General features: G+C 36.2%; 1 protein-coding gene and 1 long non-coding RNA gene across 4 annotated transcripts in view; one reads left to right on the plus strand and one right to left on the minus strand.

Annotated features, from left to right (window-relative positions):
* Nucleotides 1–16,979, plus strand: part of TMEM181 (transmembrane protein 181) — a 112,112-nt gene that overhangs the window by 8,181 nt on the left and 86,952 nt on the right. The window contains exon 1 of one of the 3 annotated variants that reach the window (XM_051998014.1): nucleotides 12,825–12,916. The exons of 1 other annotated variant lie outside the window; for it this stretch is intronic. In XM_051998014.1, coding sequence (XP_051853974.1) covers nucleotides 12,909–12,916 — 8 coding nt within the window. In that variant the 5' untranslated portion in view covers nucleotides 12,825–12,908. Of the gene's footprint in view, nucleotides 1–12,824; nucleotides 12,917–16,979 lie in introns of those variants that run through there. One more of the 3 variants, XM_051998016.1, reaches the window with a different exon arrangement.
* On the minus strand, nucleotides 10,144–13,258 carry LOC127562370 (uncharacterized). The gene is made up of 3 exons (XR_007953665.1): nucleotides 13,157–13,258; nucleotides 12,553–12,893; nucleotides 10,144–11,718 (listed from the first exon to the last, which is right to left on the minus strand). It is a non-coding gene; the product is annotated as an uncharacterized LOC127562370 (long non-coding RNA).

Raw genomic sequence — 16,979 nt, forward strand, 5'->3', positions numbered from 1 at the left:
ATCAATCAATCAACAAGCATTAGCTAAATGTCTATTATATGTCTGCCACTGAGTTAAACATTGAAGACACAAAGACAAAAAAATGAAAGTCTCTATCTTCAAGGATCTTACATTCTATTTGGGAGAGAGCATATATCTATACACATACATATTTAGGTATGCATACACATCACATATAGGTACCACATATGAAATTTTATATAAGGATACAAAATATATGCAAATAAATAGGAATAAAGAAAGGATTGGATTCAATCAACTATGATAGACTTAGCTCTTCTCAGCAATACAGTGATCCAATAATCCATTAATGAATGAGGAAACTCCCTCTGCCACAGTCAGCATCTTTTCTACACATTAGAGCCCTAAAAGTTGCCAGAATAATGATTAGTTGAGTGATTTACTAAGCTTATGCAATCAGTTTATATCAAGTCTTCCCAGCTCTGAGGCCAATCCATTATATTATACAGAATGAAAGAAAGAAAATTTGGGGAGAAGGCACTAACAGTTTAGGAATCACAAAAAGTCTTGTGGTTGAACTGAGCTTTGAAGCAAATTTAAGAGTCAAAGAGACAAAAGTGAGAAACTCTTATGTCCCAGTCATTGACCACAGAGTGTGCAAGGTCATAGAGATGGGGCTGAATTATCATGTATGAAACAAAACAATTCTCATCCAAGGCTCCCAATGCTTGTGAAATAAGGTTGTAGAATCCTACTATCGCGTGGGCAATTTTTGTTGTATTATTAGCAGTGTCCTTATATTAATATCTGTTTGAAGGTCACTTAATAGCTTTTTCTGGACATCTAAATTTCTACTCTTGATTCTTTAACAATTTTGTACAATGTTATAATTCAACTAAGCCTGGGAGTGATATAGTATCCACTTGGTTTCTTTTTTTTTTCTTAGCTGTAGGGAGTTTATTTTAAACTAAAAGTCTCCCATCTGGCCATTGGATTCAGATGACTCTGGAGGATAAAGTGAGGTAGGTAACCTTGCACAGCCCTCCATCACTGAAAAGCAATTCATTGTCATGTCATGGCATCACCTCCCTGATATCATGAACCTCTTCAAGAAAAAAAGAACAAATAACAAAATTTAGGTGTTCAATTAAAATCATTCTGAGCTTTCATCTAAGAAAATATCATTCTTATTTAAGAGATTGAACTCTGTGGTAAGATTACTGGAAACACTTAACAAAACAGCAGATTATTTTATGGTGTGTGTGGCTAGAAAGGCATTGAAAGTGGAATTTTGGTGGAAAGTAGGCCTTTTAGGGAGATTTCACTTAGTCTTTAATTATGAAAGAACTTTTTCATAGTATAATATCAATCTGGGTCTTGGGCTCCAAGGTATTTAAAGAGCCAGTGACCCTCCTTGACACATTCCTTTTCTGCCAAAGTTTAGTTTTAGACCTCTTTCTTTTCCCTCTGTCCTTAGGCTCCTGTTTCTTGGCTCAGCTCTAGATGTACCAGCTCCTATCTCATTTTGACTATGACTCCAGATCCCTGGAATCTTGATACCTGGCTCTGATACCTCCTTCCTTTTATATAAATCCCTTAGGGAATGACCAAGTTCTTCATACAAAGGCTTTGGCTTTGACTGATTCAGCGCCATTCACCTTCAATGCTGAATGATTGATTTAATCTGAAAGTGTTCTTACCTAACAAAAGTAATTATTTATTTTTCTTTTTTAAAACTGTTTATATTCCTTTTTAAAAAATAATAGCTTTTTACTTTTCAAAATACATGCAAAGGTGGTTTTCAACATTCACTCTTTTTTGTTTTTAATTAAAGCTTTTTATTTTCAAAACATATGCATGGATAATTTTTCAACATTAACCCTTGCAAAACCTTGTGTTCCAATTTTCTTGGGAACTAAAAGATGGTTAAAGTATAATTAGGAATTGCCATAAATGCTTATGTATATGGTTTCAAGTCAGAGAAATCAAACAATCCATAAAATTGACAAAGAAAACATAAATAAACTAACAAAATTCACTGACATTTAACCTTGTATAATATTTACCTTTCATTACTGGCTTCACGTAATGTAATCAATAATTAACACTTAACCATAAAAAACTTACTCAAATATTAAATGTCAAATGTAGTAACATATAAAGGTCAATAAGAAAGACATATGTCTGAAGACTATATTGACCTAAAGAAAAATATGTGATCATGATATAGTATAATATAAAGCCTGAAGGAGCCCGAGAGAAGTGGGAGCATCACTTCCATTAGTTTCTCACTCAAACTACCCCACGACTTCTGTCTTCCTTTGATGCTGACTCTATTCCTCCTGCTTAACCCCCTGGATCCCCTGCAGAGGCTGGACCCCTGCACTGGATCAAAAAGTATGCACAGTTTTATAGTTCTTTGGGAATAGTTCCAAATTGCTCTCCAGAATGGTTAGATCAGTTCACAACTTCATCAACAATGTATCAGTGTCCCAGTTTTCCCACATCCCCTCCAACATTTATTATTCTCTTTTCCTGTCATCTTAGCCAATCTGAGAAATGTGACTTGGTACCTCAGGACTGTCTTAATTTGCATTTCTCTAATCAATAATGATTCAAATTCAAAACTAATTACTTAAGAGATAATGTAATCAGTAGAGCCCTAGCCTCATAACAGCCATTAGACACCAGTTCAAAATCAGTGATATTTGTGGGTATCTTGCAATTGGGAATGTAAAGAAATTTTGAACTAAAATCTTATATGTTTCACTGACTCATGGATTATCACATTCAGGTCACATAGTTTCTGATTTTTTTTTTTGAGTTTGATTGCCATAAAGTGGAAGTATTATTGCACTTAAAACTACCTTCAAATTTTGTCTTCCCTACATGAAAATTATGAGAAAATAAATCATCTTGTGTGGGAAGCATCCAAAGTTCTTTGGGAGAGCCCTGCTGCTCTGCCAGGCTCAGTAGGGACTGGCAATTCTGCCAGTAAGGGAGAGCCAACATTAAGAATGAATGTTACAAGTGGAATAAAAAAGTTAGCAGGATTTTCCTGTGCTCTAGCTGTGATCTGACAGCTTGTTGATGGTCTGATTTTGTGTACACTTCCCATTTATTTCAGGCCTAATGTTCTGTATTTAGATGGACTAGATATTCACAGATATCCTCTAGTATATCTACTACTAGAGGATTACATGGTGAGATAATGGATTTTTTTAAAATTGAATTTCAGCTTAATTATTTGAAGATTAGACTTCTTACTTAGGGAGATGTGAAAAACAAGTAGCAAACATGACAACAAAAAACCTTTTAAAAAGGCAAGATTTATTTTGAGGTGTGATATTGCTATTCATATTTTCTGCTCACGGAATAGACTCAAAGCTCAATTTAATTTAGTAAACATTTACTAAGCATCAACTATGTATTAGACACCCAGTGAGATACAAAGTTTTATCCCTCTCTTCATGGAGCTTACAATTTAGTTTGGGGCTATACAATTGAATTAGAAAGGACCTCAAATATAACCTTTCTAATAAAGAAGTATCATTTGTGCTATATACTTGAACTGGTATTTGTTTATACTGTACTTAAACACACTTAGTGATTAAGAGCTCACTCATTTTTCAAGGTATCCCTAGATATTGTTATTTCTATTTAGTATTTTCTTTATGTTAGGACAAAATGTGTCTTCTTCTGGCCTACTAGTTCTAGATCAGCTTCTGACATGAGAAGAAACAAGTCTATTCCTTTTTCCATGTGAAAATCTTTCAGATTTTTAAAGACACTTATACCCATCTCTTTTAAATCTTCCCTTCTCTACCAAAGACTTCCAGTTCAGCAAATACCCATTCAGGATATGATTTTCAAATTTCTCATCTTCCCAGACACCTTTATCAAAAAGTTTTCCAAATTCTTAACCTTACTCGCTCAGAACTAAACATAATACCTTAGACATGTGGTCTGATCAGCACAGAATCTAGTATTATTCTCTTGAAAACAGAACATTCTACTTCTGTTAATATTAATTTTGCATTAATTTCTTTCTTCTTCCTTCCTCCCTTCTTTCCTTCCTTTTTTTCTTCCTTCCTTCCTTCCTTCCTTTCTCCCTTCATCTCTTTCTTCTTTTCTTTCTTTTTCCTTTCTTTCTTTCCTAATAGCTAAAACATGCTGTTAATGTAATTTTTAATTATATTTTGTGTGGAAGGGGGTTATATGGACTATTATATTATAATTTCCCTAATATTTGACCATTCCTTTTATAAATATTATCTAGCCATAGTATTTGATCTTTTGATGTGTTGCATCCTCTTTGCTAATATTTTATTTATCATATTTGCATTCATATTCATTAGGGATATTCATTGTCTTTCTTTCTCTCATCCATCTCTTCCTGGTTCAACTATTGAGACCGCATTTTATAATAGAAAGAATATGGTAAGAATTCTTTCTTTCCTTTGGCTCTCTCTCCACTTCCATTTTTGCAAGCAGTTTATAGAGTACTGAAGTTAATTGCTCTTTTACATGTTTGATAAATTCATTTAGAATTCTATCTGGATCTGAATTTGTTTGGGATTTTTTCTTGGAAATTTCATTTATGGTTTATTCTATTTATTTTTCTGAAACAAATAAATTTCCTAATTCTTGCTTTATTGATCTGAGTATGTTACATTGCCATAGATATTCATCCATTTTGTTTAAATTGTTAGTTGTTTTAGCATAAATTAGGCAAAATAGTTTTAAATAATTTCTTATTTTTATTGTGATTTCTCCTTTTTCTATTTTTGATATTTTTCTCTCTTTTAAATTAGATTATATAAAAATTTATATATTTATTTCTCTAAAATATTCAGTTTTATAAATTAATACAATATCTTTTTGCATTCAATTTTATGAATCTCTTCTTTGATTTTTCAGAATTTCTATTTAGTATTAGTTGGAGTTTATAATTTGTTGATCCTCTAACATTGTTTTTAAGTTGTTGAATTCTTTGAGGTGTTCTTTTTCTTCCTTCCTTCCTTTTTTCCCTCCCTTCCTCCCTCCCTTCCTTCCTTCCTTCCTCTCTCTCTCTCTCTCTCTCCTTTCTCTCTCTCCTTTCTCTCTCTCTCTCTCTCTCTCTCTCTCTCTCTCTCTCTCTCTCTCTCTCTCTCTCTCTCTCTCGGTCTCCTCTCTCTCTGTCTCTCCCTTCCTCCCTTTTCCCCCTCCTCTCCCCCTTCCCTCCCCCTTCCTCTTCTCCCTCCCTCTATATTGCCTTGGGATACAGAGATCTATAGGCTACAAATTCTAGCAAATCTTTGGTTACTCTGAGAGGTTTCTGGCTTGTTACCTTGTGCTAGAATTAGTTTTATTGCCCACATCTTCATTCTGATTGCCTACAGGCTTCTGGCTGACTTTTTGTGTAGTTGTTGTGTGGAAGAAGTCACTTAGAGCAGTTTATTATTTGATTTCTTGATCATTATTTGGCCTGCTATGATTTCTAGGATTTGGCTATGGGGGGGCTGTTCAGTCAGCTTTTTTGGCCAGAAATTCTCTTACTCTTTTCTTGACCTCTTGCATTCTGACTTCAATCCTTATTATTCAAGTAAGGCTGCTCTTTCCAAAGCAAATATTGATCTCTTAATTGACAAATCCAATGACCTTTCCTTCCCCCTCATCTTAATCTTTTTTGATTTCTGCAGCATTTGATAATATTGATCACCAGCTTCTCCTATATATTCTGCCTTCTTTTGGTTTTCTTTCTACATAAATAGTTAATGTTTCTCAGTCTCTTATGATGGATCATCATTCAGGTTCTGTCATTAATGTGTAACTGGATCCCAAGGTTATGTCCAGTATCCCCTTCTCTTCTTTATAGAGAATATATATTCCCTCTATCTCAATTATATTATCTTCTCTCACAAATTCAGTGATTATTGCTATGGTAATGAAACCCAAATCTCTATATAAAGCTCTAGTCCCACATATCAATTGCTTACTGGATACTTCCACCCAGATGTCCTTTGGTATTTCAAACTGTTCAAAAATAGAACTTATCTCTCTCCTAAATTCATCCATCTCACTCATTTTCCACATTTTAAATGAAATTGTTTTCATTTAATAGTCAATATTTTCTCAGATATTTTGTTTTTCGTAGAATGAAACTTCTACTAAATGTCTTGATGGTTGGAATACTCTATTACTCAAAAATGTTATCTCTGTATTATTTTAGCTATCTCTATCTAGAAAACATTGTTCATATCCTCTGTCTCAGTGGCATACATTATACTCCCACAATAACATTTGAAAAAACTTTCAAGTCATAAAACTCAACAAACATTTATTAAATACCTAGATTATGCAAGACACAAGGATGATCCTGGGGGACATAAAGATGAAAACAAAACAGTCTCTACCTTCAAGGAACCTGCATTCTATTAAGGAAGCTTCTTTATATTCTACTTAGAGTCTATCTTCACCCAAAGGCTTTCATTCTTAGTCTTAAGTATTTCCACATAAGTAGACATTAAAATCAACTTAACCAACATTTATTAAGTGCCTACTATATACAAGGCACTGGGAAAATTCTGTAAGCATGGTCAGTAAATTGAATGCAGGTCTTTTGCTTTGGAGAGAAGCATGTTAATACTGAATCACCCATATGGTATCCTAGTGGAACCATGATATTACTTTAGCATAGTGTTACTCTGCTGCTTCTTTTAGATCCGTTTCCATTTTAGCCAATGTGAAATAGTGTGTAAGTTTCTATTAAATGTTTTGGGTTGCTTCTTAAATTCCAAAAGGCCTATATAGGAGGCATTTCTCCAGAGAACAGCTGTTCTTTGGCATTTCCCCAGAGGACAGCTGTTCCTTCTATGGTACATGTAATGGAATTATGCTACTTATAGATGATTTTTTTGGTTTGGTATAGTTTCTACTCTAATAAGAATCTGTCAAATCACTTACTTGTTTACTTGTAAAGATACAAATCATTCCTTCCCTAGGACTGATTCTTTTAATACTTTCTTTCATTTTTGATTGTTTGTTGTAGAGTTGTCTCTGTCCTTTAAATGTGAAGTAGATAGGGCATCTAGATCTTTTCCTGGGTCTTTATTGCCTGCACTAATGAAGTGTTTGTTCTAGCATGGGTTCTAGCATCTTTATACAAAGTACAAAAGTTCTACTTTGTTTAACTGATGGAGACTTTGTTTTGAAACTGATTTCCCTAAGATTTAAATATCATATTGCCTCCACAGATGAAGACTTTTTTCTTTTGTATTGATATCTTCAAAATAAGTTAACTGTTCCACCAACGTCCCATTGGGGATAACATTGATTTATGGTCTGTTCATACCTCTAACATATACCCTTGAATTTTTCTTTTTATAAGGATTAGCAGAGAGAAGGGGAGAGAGAATAGATTTTGGAGATTAGAAAAAAAGCTGTTTAAAACATGTAAGAACTTGATTCTCTGTAGTAAAGCTGTATGGAAGAATGCACATGGCCCCTTAGGAAATAGATGAAGAGAGAGAACTTTAACCCAGGAATTCCTTAACCAAACCTCCTAGACTCAAGAGGAATTTCTGAATCAAGCTCTCTATATCTAGTGTAACAATTCTTGAGACAAGAGTTGAAAAGTGACAAGACACAAAAACCTAAGTAAGGAAACACATATCTAGCCCTTGTTCTATACCAGTGTTATGATTGTGTAGATTCTTTACTAATCCCAAGGTCTTTCCTTACTTGGATGTGGGAAACCCTCCTTGATGATCTCTTTTGCACCTATGATTTCAAGCATCATCTGTTTGTCAGTGACTTCTAAATCTATATATACAGTCCTATTCCCTCTCCTGACCAGTCCCAAATGGACTGCTGGACAACCTCTCTTGAATAATTCATAAGCAGCTCAAATAGATTGTGTCTAAAATTGATCTCATTATCTTTGTACTTTGCCTCCTTCATTAACTATTCATTTTGATCAACAAAACTAAGGGATTAGGCAGGAGGTGTGAAATGGAGTCAGAGAAGTGGCCTCCAACCAGCTTCAGAGTCCCATAAAGTAGATCTGGTAACACTATGGAGGTAGGAGTATGTCAGTAATTAGCAAAATGATGCTTATCTCACATTGTCTTCCACCAAGATGGCATCCTTTTCTAGAAGTAGCAGACTAGCTATGACTAGTTTTGTCTTAACTGCATCTATATCATTGAGCGCATAGACAGTAAACTCATGGAAGAAAAAAAAAAAGTCTTACATTTGCTTGAGTTTCTAAGTATACTGTTAGATGAGTCAAGGGAAAAAAAAAAAACCTTGTTCAACTAGTTCAGAAAAGCAGGCAAGTAGAGAATCTTTAAATATTTTAGGCAATAGTAACTATGAAGACTTAGCTAATACATTAAAATCTGGATAATTTAAGAGAACACTAAAGTTCCTATTGGGGATACCGTATGCAATTTTGTTAGAGAAATGTCCTTGGGTGAAGAAAAATGAGTCATCTAAGGAGTCATGGAATCATCCATTTCCAATAACAAATCTCCAGATGTGAAAGATGCATATGTTAATGATTTTTGCTCCTGAATACATGATACATAAGGGAGGTGGGTGAGTAAACCTAGAAAAAGCATTGTCTTCTTTTGTCTCCTAGGAAATGAGTTAAACATAAACATTTTTAAAAATATCACAACCATTTCAAAGTTGTACTATTTCAATTAAAAAAAAAAATACCAGCTTCCATATGTTAATAGAAAAGCAGGCTTTTAATAGCTTTTTTTCAGGGACATCTCATTTAATGTGATCAGAATAATGTTAAATTGATGAACACTTTATCTCAAGTACTATCAGCTCTTGCAATAAAAGATTATTTTTACATATGTGCACAATCACTAGCATCCTAATATAATAGGTTAGTAACACCAATTCACTGCCTCCTTTCATGCTTTGATTTTAATGTCTAATATGCTTTTGTGCGAGCTCAAACTATGAGCTCAAGAGATAGGAGACTTAAAAGTCTAATTAGAAAAGAGTAGCATTATCTTTGGGACTGTGTTTCATGGAGAATCTGAGGCACTAGTGATTTAATTTACATAGCTAACTCCTGGATAATGAAGTTCCCTCTACCAATGCAAGTTGGCATCTTTTCTGTAACTTAGTTTTTTAAAGTTTTAAGTCTCACCTAAAATCTCACCTCCTATAAGAATCCTTTTCTAGATTGGATTCCAGTGTTTCCCTTCTTTTAATTATTTCCTTTTTATTCTGTATATAGTTTGCTTTGTATATATTTGTCTGCTTATTGCCTCCTCCCCATTAGACTATAAACTCGAGGGAAGGGATTGTCTTTTGTCACTTTTAGCATGCCCAGCACTTTGCACACTGCCTGGCACATAATAGGTACTTAATGTTTATTGAATGAATTAAAGTCAATTAGAGTATTTAGAGATTAAATGACTAGCTTAAGGTTACACAGTCACTATATGTCAGAGATTGTCTTCCTAACTCTACCAGTTATCCATCATGTCATATTTCCTCTTTATTTTCTTTTTTAATATGTGCTATTATATCAATAATTACTTCCATACACTCATGTATATTCATTAAAATACATGTATTATATATGTAATATACATATATATGAGTGATGTTTTAAAATTTACCTTTAAATAAATTCATCCCCGCAAAAGACTAAATTCTAGAGTTTAGGAAGGAAATACAGCTTGTTTTGTGTGAGCCTTTGTGAGGTGAATGGGGTGCTCAGAGAAGACTAGCACCCCTACCTGGTGTGACGGTTTGGCAAACCCTTTTCAGAGCTTCTCATTCAACTTTAGTGTCCAGCTGTCACCCAACTCTTACCTGTGGCTCCAAGAAGCTGTAGTATGAACCGCAGCCATACTCTAGTAAAACTGTCTTAGCAAACAGATCTCAAAGTCCATTGTGAGTTAAGGGATGTCTACCCCGAGCATGTGAATACTTCTCCCTTACCTCATTCCCTAAGGAATGGACAGATGAGAACAATTTGCTCTAGTGGCCAAGAAGAAGGCTAAAGCAGATACTGTGGAGTATTTAAGAGCTTGATCAGACATTGAAGATGCCAAGGTCATTTACTACATACTGAACCATCACCAGTCATACATTTAAAAATTAATATTAATTTAATAATTTAATAATATTTAATAATATTTTATTTTTCCAATTACTTCAGCATCCATCTTTATTTTTTTATTTTCATTATTTTTATTTTTAAATAATAGCTTTTAATTTTCAAACTATATGCAAAGATAAGTTTCAACATTCACCCTTGCAATACCTTGTGTTCCAAATTTTTCTCTCTCCCTTATCCCCACTTTCCCTAGACAGCAAGTAATCCAACATATGTTAAAACATGTGCCATTTTTCTATACATATTTCCACATTTATCATGCTGCACAAGAAAAATCGGATCAAAGAGGGAAAAAATGACAAAGAAAACAAAAAGCAAGCAAACAATAACAAAGAAGGTGAAAATACGATGCTGTGATGCACATTGAGACCCCACAGTCCTCAGCTTTCTCCATCACAGGTCTATTGGAACTGGCCTGAACCATCTCATTGTTGAAGAGTGAAGTCCATTACAGTTGGTCATCACATAATCTTGTTGCTGTTGTGTACAATGTTCTCTTGGTTCGACTCACTTCATTTAGCATCATTTCGTGTAAGTCTCTCCAGGTCTTTCTGAAATCAGCCTATTGATCATTTCTTATACAACAATAACACTCTATACTATTATAGACCATAACTTATTCAGCTATTTCCCAACTGATGGACATCCTCAGTTTCCAGTTCCCCGCCACTACAAAAAGTACTTTTACAAACATTTTTGCTCTTGTGAGTCTTTTTCCCTTTTTAATAATATCTTTAGGATACAGACCCAATAGTGATACTATTGGAACAAAGGGTATGCACAGTTAGATAGTTGTTTGGGTATAGTTTCAAATTACTTTCCAGAATGGTTAGATCATTTCACAACTCCACCAACAATGTAATAAGAGTCCCAGTTGTCCCATATCCCCACCAATAATATATTTTCCTGTCTTCTTAACCAAATTGAGAGGTGTGTAGTAGTACCTTAGAGTTGTTTTAATGTGTGTTTCTCTGATCAATAGTGATTTAGAGTATTTTTTCATATGATTAGAAATGGATTTAATATCTTCATCTGAAAATTATCTGTTCATATCCTTTGATCATTTATCAATTGAAGAATGGCTTATATTCTTATAAGTGAGTCAATTCTCTCTATATTTTAGAAATCATCATCCATCTTTGTAAGATTTTGAACACTAAATTTTTCTATCTTCCTCCCTCCCTTCCTTCCCCTCCTCTCTAAGACAGCAAACAATTGTTAAGACATACATAATCATGTTAAAACATATTTCTGTATTAGTCATGCTGTAAAAGAAAACTCAGAACAAAAGGGGGAAACCATGAGAAAGAAAAAAACAAAGTAAAGCAAAACAAAAGTGACAATAGTATGCTTAGATCTGGATTCAATTTCAATAGTTCTTTGTCTGCATCTAGTCAGCATTTTCCATCACAGGTCCCTTGGGGTTGCATTGCTGAGAAGAGCTAAGTCTATCACAATTGATCATTTCACAATGTTGCTGTTACTGTGTACAGTGTTCTCCTGGTTCTGCTCACTTCCCTCAACATCCAGGCTTTTTTCTGTAATCAGTCTGCTCATCATTTCTTATAGAACAATAATATTCCATTCCATTCTACAATTGATGGGCATCCCTTCAATTTCCAATTCTTTGCCAGCATAAAAAAAAGAAAAAACAACCTCCTATTAATAATTTTATACAAATATATCCTTTTTCCTTTTTAAAGATCTCTTTGGGATACATAACTTCTATTGCTGGATCACAGGGTATGCACAGTTTTATACTCTTTTGACTATAGTTAAAAATTGCTCTCCATAACGGTTAAATCAGTTCACAATTCCACCAACTATGCATTAATGTTTCAATTTTCCACACCTCCAACATTTATCATTTCCTTTTTCTGTTTTATTGGGCAATCTGATAAGTATGAGGTCGAATCTCAGGGTTATTTTAATTTGCCATTTTCCCCATCAATAGGGATTTAGAACATTTTTACATGAATACAGCTTTAATTTCTTCATCTGAATATAGCCTATTCATATCCTTTGACCTTTATCAATGGTCAATATATATGATTTACATATATATTCTTATACACACATTTACACATATTCTTATAATTTGATCAAGTTCTCTGTATATTTTAGAAATGAGGTAGTTGTCAGAAACAGTGGTATAAAAATTGTTTCTCAGCTTTCTGTTTCCCTTCTAATCTTGGTTGCACTTGTTTGCGCAAAACTTTTTTAATATAGTCTAATCAAAATGATCCATTTTGCATTGCATACTGTTCTCTATCTCGTTTGATCACAGATTCTTTCCTTCTCCCTAGATGACAAGTCAACTAATTCCTTGCTCTCCTAAATTTGTTTATGGTATATGGTATATAAATCATATACTTTTATATAAATTCATCATGAAAAGACTAAATTCCAGTTTACAATTTAAGGAAAAGAAGGTGGGTTTTTTGGCCATCCAAACTCACCCGCCCCAGGAACTCTCTGGGGGGCCTCCGGTTAAGAGGCCGTTCCAGACAAGGAAGCCCGAGGCGTACAGGGTAGAAGACGTGTTCCTCCCCCGCGCTCGCTGCCCCACGGCGGGATTGGAGCCCGGCCTCTCCTCCACATTCATCCGCTCCCGGAGCCGTCTCCGCGCCACGTGACCTCGCTACGCGGCGGCTCCGGGCGTGAGGGCGTCGCGATCTGATGAGTTTACGGAACCGGCTGCTCGGGCTCCTGTCGCTGCCGCTGCCACCTTTGCGGCGGCTCGGGCTCCGGCTGCGCCGCTCGGGGCCTGGGCCGGGGGAGCCCCTGCGGTCGTGAGCCGCTGCAGCGCGTAGATATGGAACCGTGAGTGCCCAGCGAGGGGGAGAGGGCGGAAGGGAAAAGGGGAGCCGGGGGACCGAGGGGTCTCGGGTGTCTAAATGGGGGGGGGGGTTCCTCTGCAAGTTTATTTTTCCAGCCCCCTCCACACCCCCCCCCTCGCCCGTGGGCCCTTCATTCTCCTCCCCCACCCTTATTTTATCCCGGAATCATCCTCCCTCCTTATGGTGCTTAACCCACTCGCGGTCCTTCATTTCCCACCCTTACCCTTACTCAATCCGGAATTATTTTCCCTCCATATGGTGCTAAACCCCACCCGTCGGAGCTTCGCTCCTGAGGCGCCCTCCACCTGCGGGGCTTTCGGTTGGCAGCGCGTCCCTCCCCCGCGCAAGCGCACACATCCGGGGGGGGGAGGGGAGGGAGATGGGGCAGGGGGACTCCGTGTACACGTGGAGCCTTCCTGCCTCCTGTGACTTGAACAGTTGGGGATCAGGACAGGGATGGGGATGAGGACGAGGTGGGGGGCAAAGGAATGCTCAGGTAGTGAATCCCTAGGTGTTAGAGATGGACAGTGACAGCTGGTCCAGCATCGTCTTTGGGGAAGAGGGACAACAGACATTTATGTGGCATTTATCGCGCTTGGCATTTCAGTGCTGGAGGAGTTTGCTGCTTCGGATTGGTAGGGGGAGTTTCCACGCTAGGAGGTCCTTAGTTTGATGAAGTCACGCGTCTGGACCCAAAGTATGTGTAAAGCCCTGGATATAGAAAGACACGATCTGTGCCTTCGAGTATACAGTGTATATAGTGTGCAGCATTGTTTAGGGCTTGGCTCTTGGAGTGAAGAAAACTTGGATTCAACTCCTGCCTCAAATAAAAATGGTGGAATTGATGACTTAAATTTCCTTCCACTTCAAAATCTGTGATGGTCCCAAGGCTTTACCTGCCACCTTCCTTGGCCCCGCCAATCCCTCAGCCTCACAATTTCGTAGGCGCCCTGGACTCCTCACTTATCTCTTGCTTTCCATATCCAGTCTGTTGTCAACACCCGTCGGTTTCATCTCCCAAGTACTCCCCCTTTAATGCAGGCCCTCACCCCCTTCCACCTGTGCGCCATACTGCCAGTCTCTCCACTCCCCGTCCATCCTCCTCTCAGCCATTTTTCTAAAACAGGTCTGATCGGGTCATCCCCTATTCAAGTGGCCTTCTTGCTTCCGGGATCAAAGACAAAATCTTTTGTTTGACATTCAAAACCTGGCTTCGAAATCCCAACTAAAATTCCTCTTTGTGTTGGAAGTCTTTAATTTTGTGTTTGCACATTCTCTCTCCCCATTATACTTCAAGTTCCTTGAAAGTAGGGACTGCCTTTTACCTCTTTCTATACCTGCATCTCTTAGCAGAGTGCCTTACACAGGATACTTGTAATAAATGCTGATTGATTGATTGACTACAAAGTATAAGAGAAATTTTGAGGTTAGGAAATGTCATTTTGAGGAAGTAGGTGTTTGGAGGAGAGATTTGAAGGATAGGACATGGTTTATGTGGATAGAGGATGTTATTATCAATACTTGGTGTTTTACTATGTAAATGTTTACAAAACTCTCTTTTAAGATGTTTATTTCAACCTGATATTCACAATCCAGGGTAGATTTAGTAGTTAAAGGAGGAACTATGGAAGTTTATGGTTTCCTTTTTCCTCTTTTGGAGTTGTGAACTCTGTTAGTTACCCTATTTGTAAAATAGGATGATGTGGATTGAAGTTGGGGGATGTTTTGTGAAACTTGGGATCATCAAGAGTGTTGTATATTTAAAAGTAATTGGTTGAAAAGATTTAGTGGATATAAAGCGTTGCAGGTGCCCATTATGTACCAGTAATTTCCTGAGAAGCCTTGGGGAAATAGTCAGAGTGATACAATCTAAATGTAAACTGGTGTTATGAAAAAAAATTATTATGCACACCCATTTCCTTCATGCATCCTGCATCATTACAGCTTGTTTCCTGTATTACTTTTAACTCATCAATTGTATTATGCTGTTTCTTCCTTCTCATTGCTTACATCCCTTTCCCCTACCTCCTGTGCTTCAAAGTGATTTTTAGGCTTTCCTTTTGAGTAGGGGTGGGTTCATAACACATCATGCCATAATTTGCTTTCTATAACTCTTTGTACATATGTGCCTAACCCAGCATCAGGTACAATTAAGTACTTTGTAAATGTCTTTTTGATGATGATGGACTGGATGAACTTAACTAAAGCCTTATGGAGTTAGAAAAATTCTGAGTTTTATTAGTTTTTCTATTAAAAGTACTGCTGACTTTGAGGCTTGCTTTGAGCTGAGTGCATCTGTAAAGTTCCTGGGTTTCTTTGATTTGCTTCCTTTAGGCCCCAAAGTGTCAGTTTCTAAAACTCTTATCAGGAAGTGGAGGTTAATTGGAAGGGACCAGAGTCACCTGGGTTCCCTCAACAAACATCCAGAAAGGAAGATCAGAGAATTAAGAGATTCCACAGTACATTGAGTAGGGAGAAGTTACAAATAATGTGATAGTTTGAGTTTGTGCTTTTTTTTTTTTTTTTTTGGTTATTATGTGCAGTAGTTTCTGTGACATAAAATCAAGCTGTCATGTGTTTCTCTGATTTTGATACTACCTTTAAAAAATGTAATGAATTTTCATCTCAGTGATACTGATGTTCTTTCTATGTGCAAGATCTTGTCAGGGAATCAAATTCTTGGTTGAATCAAAATTCTTGATTAAACCAAATAAACATTTATTAAGTGCTTATTTTGTGAGAGGTATTATGTTAAGGCTAGGAATATAAATGCAAGAAAGAAAAGAAAGACAGTCCCATAGCTTAGATTCCAGTAAGGGAAGCCAACATTTTTTTTAATTTTTTTTTTGCCAGTCCATGTTACCAAAAGAGAGATTTGTGTCTGTCTCTACTCAGTGACCCAGAAGTTTTGCCATGGAGGAGTCATTTTTGTCTGTTGTGAAGCACCACACGAGTTACCAGGAGCTGTTCTAACTAGATTTTGTTAGTTCTAATTTAAAATTGAATTCAGAGAGCAAGTGCAGCATTGGTAAGGATGAAAGGAGGGTAGGAGCAGCTGTTAGAATGGGTAAGAATTAGAAGCAGATATAGAAAAGCATTGAATTTGAAACCCTGATCTCAATTTTAATCTCAGCTCTCTTATTTTCTAGGTGTTGGATTCAAGGCAAGTCATTTTTACCTCTTGGTGGTTATGTTTTCTCATGTCAGATGAAATTAATATTTGCATTACCGACCTCACAGCGTTATTGTGAGAATATAGCAATCTGTTAAGTGGATACAAATTCCTCAAAGAAACACTGGCCATTAGGGTTGGGAGCCTAACAGCTTTTCAGGATAGGGCTGAACTGCTTTGCCTATTTTACCAGCCACTAAGGGCTTTCCAGTTCTAGCCTAATGAGAGAGTGTAATTGATTTTTATAGTACTGATTTAAAAAAAAAAAAAAAGGCTAAATTAAATTCAGTCTAATAGATATTTGTTGACTTGTGCATTTTAAGAACACAGGGAAGTATTTAACACATTTTAGAAAGATTTTCATTTTAAAAAGTTAAAAAAAAATCCTATTTCAGGGGCTTCCTGGACAGTTATGTGGAATAGCTAATTCCCAAATAATGCATGATAAATAGGTATAGCTGTGCATTTTAAGAACACAGGGAAGTATTTAACACATTTTAGAAAGATTTTCATTTTAAAAAGTTAAAAACTGTTTTAGAGGCTTCCTGGACAGTTATGTGGAATAGCTAATTCCCAAATAATGCATGATAAATAGGCATGGCTCTGTAATCTAGGAGGAAAAAGGCAAAGAAAAACTATTTAGTATTTGGAGAGAGAATATTTGAATTCTACTATTTGAATATTTGAAACTTACTAATGCTTCTGTTTTGCTGATAAATAGTATGTTATTGCTCATATTCATGAGTTGACATTTTCATGTACCTGGGAAGCTTTGGTATTAACTGAATATTATGATGTATATTTATCGCTCTTGGATTTCATTGTTATAAATTACTTGTTAACAGTGCAGGTTAGACAAGATGAAACACAAAAT

The sequence above is a fragment of the Antechinus flavipes genome, chromosome 4 (genome assembly GCF_016432865.1).
Source record: "Antechinus flavipes isolate AdamAnt ecotype Samford, QLD, Australia chromosome 4, AdamAnt_v2, whole genome shotgun sequence".
NCBI classification, from domain to species: domain Eukaryota; kingdom Metazoa; phylum Chordata; class Mammalia; order Dasyuromorphia; family Dasyuridae; genus Antechinus; species Antechinus flavipes.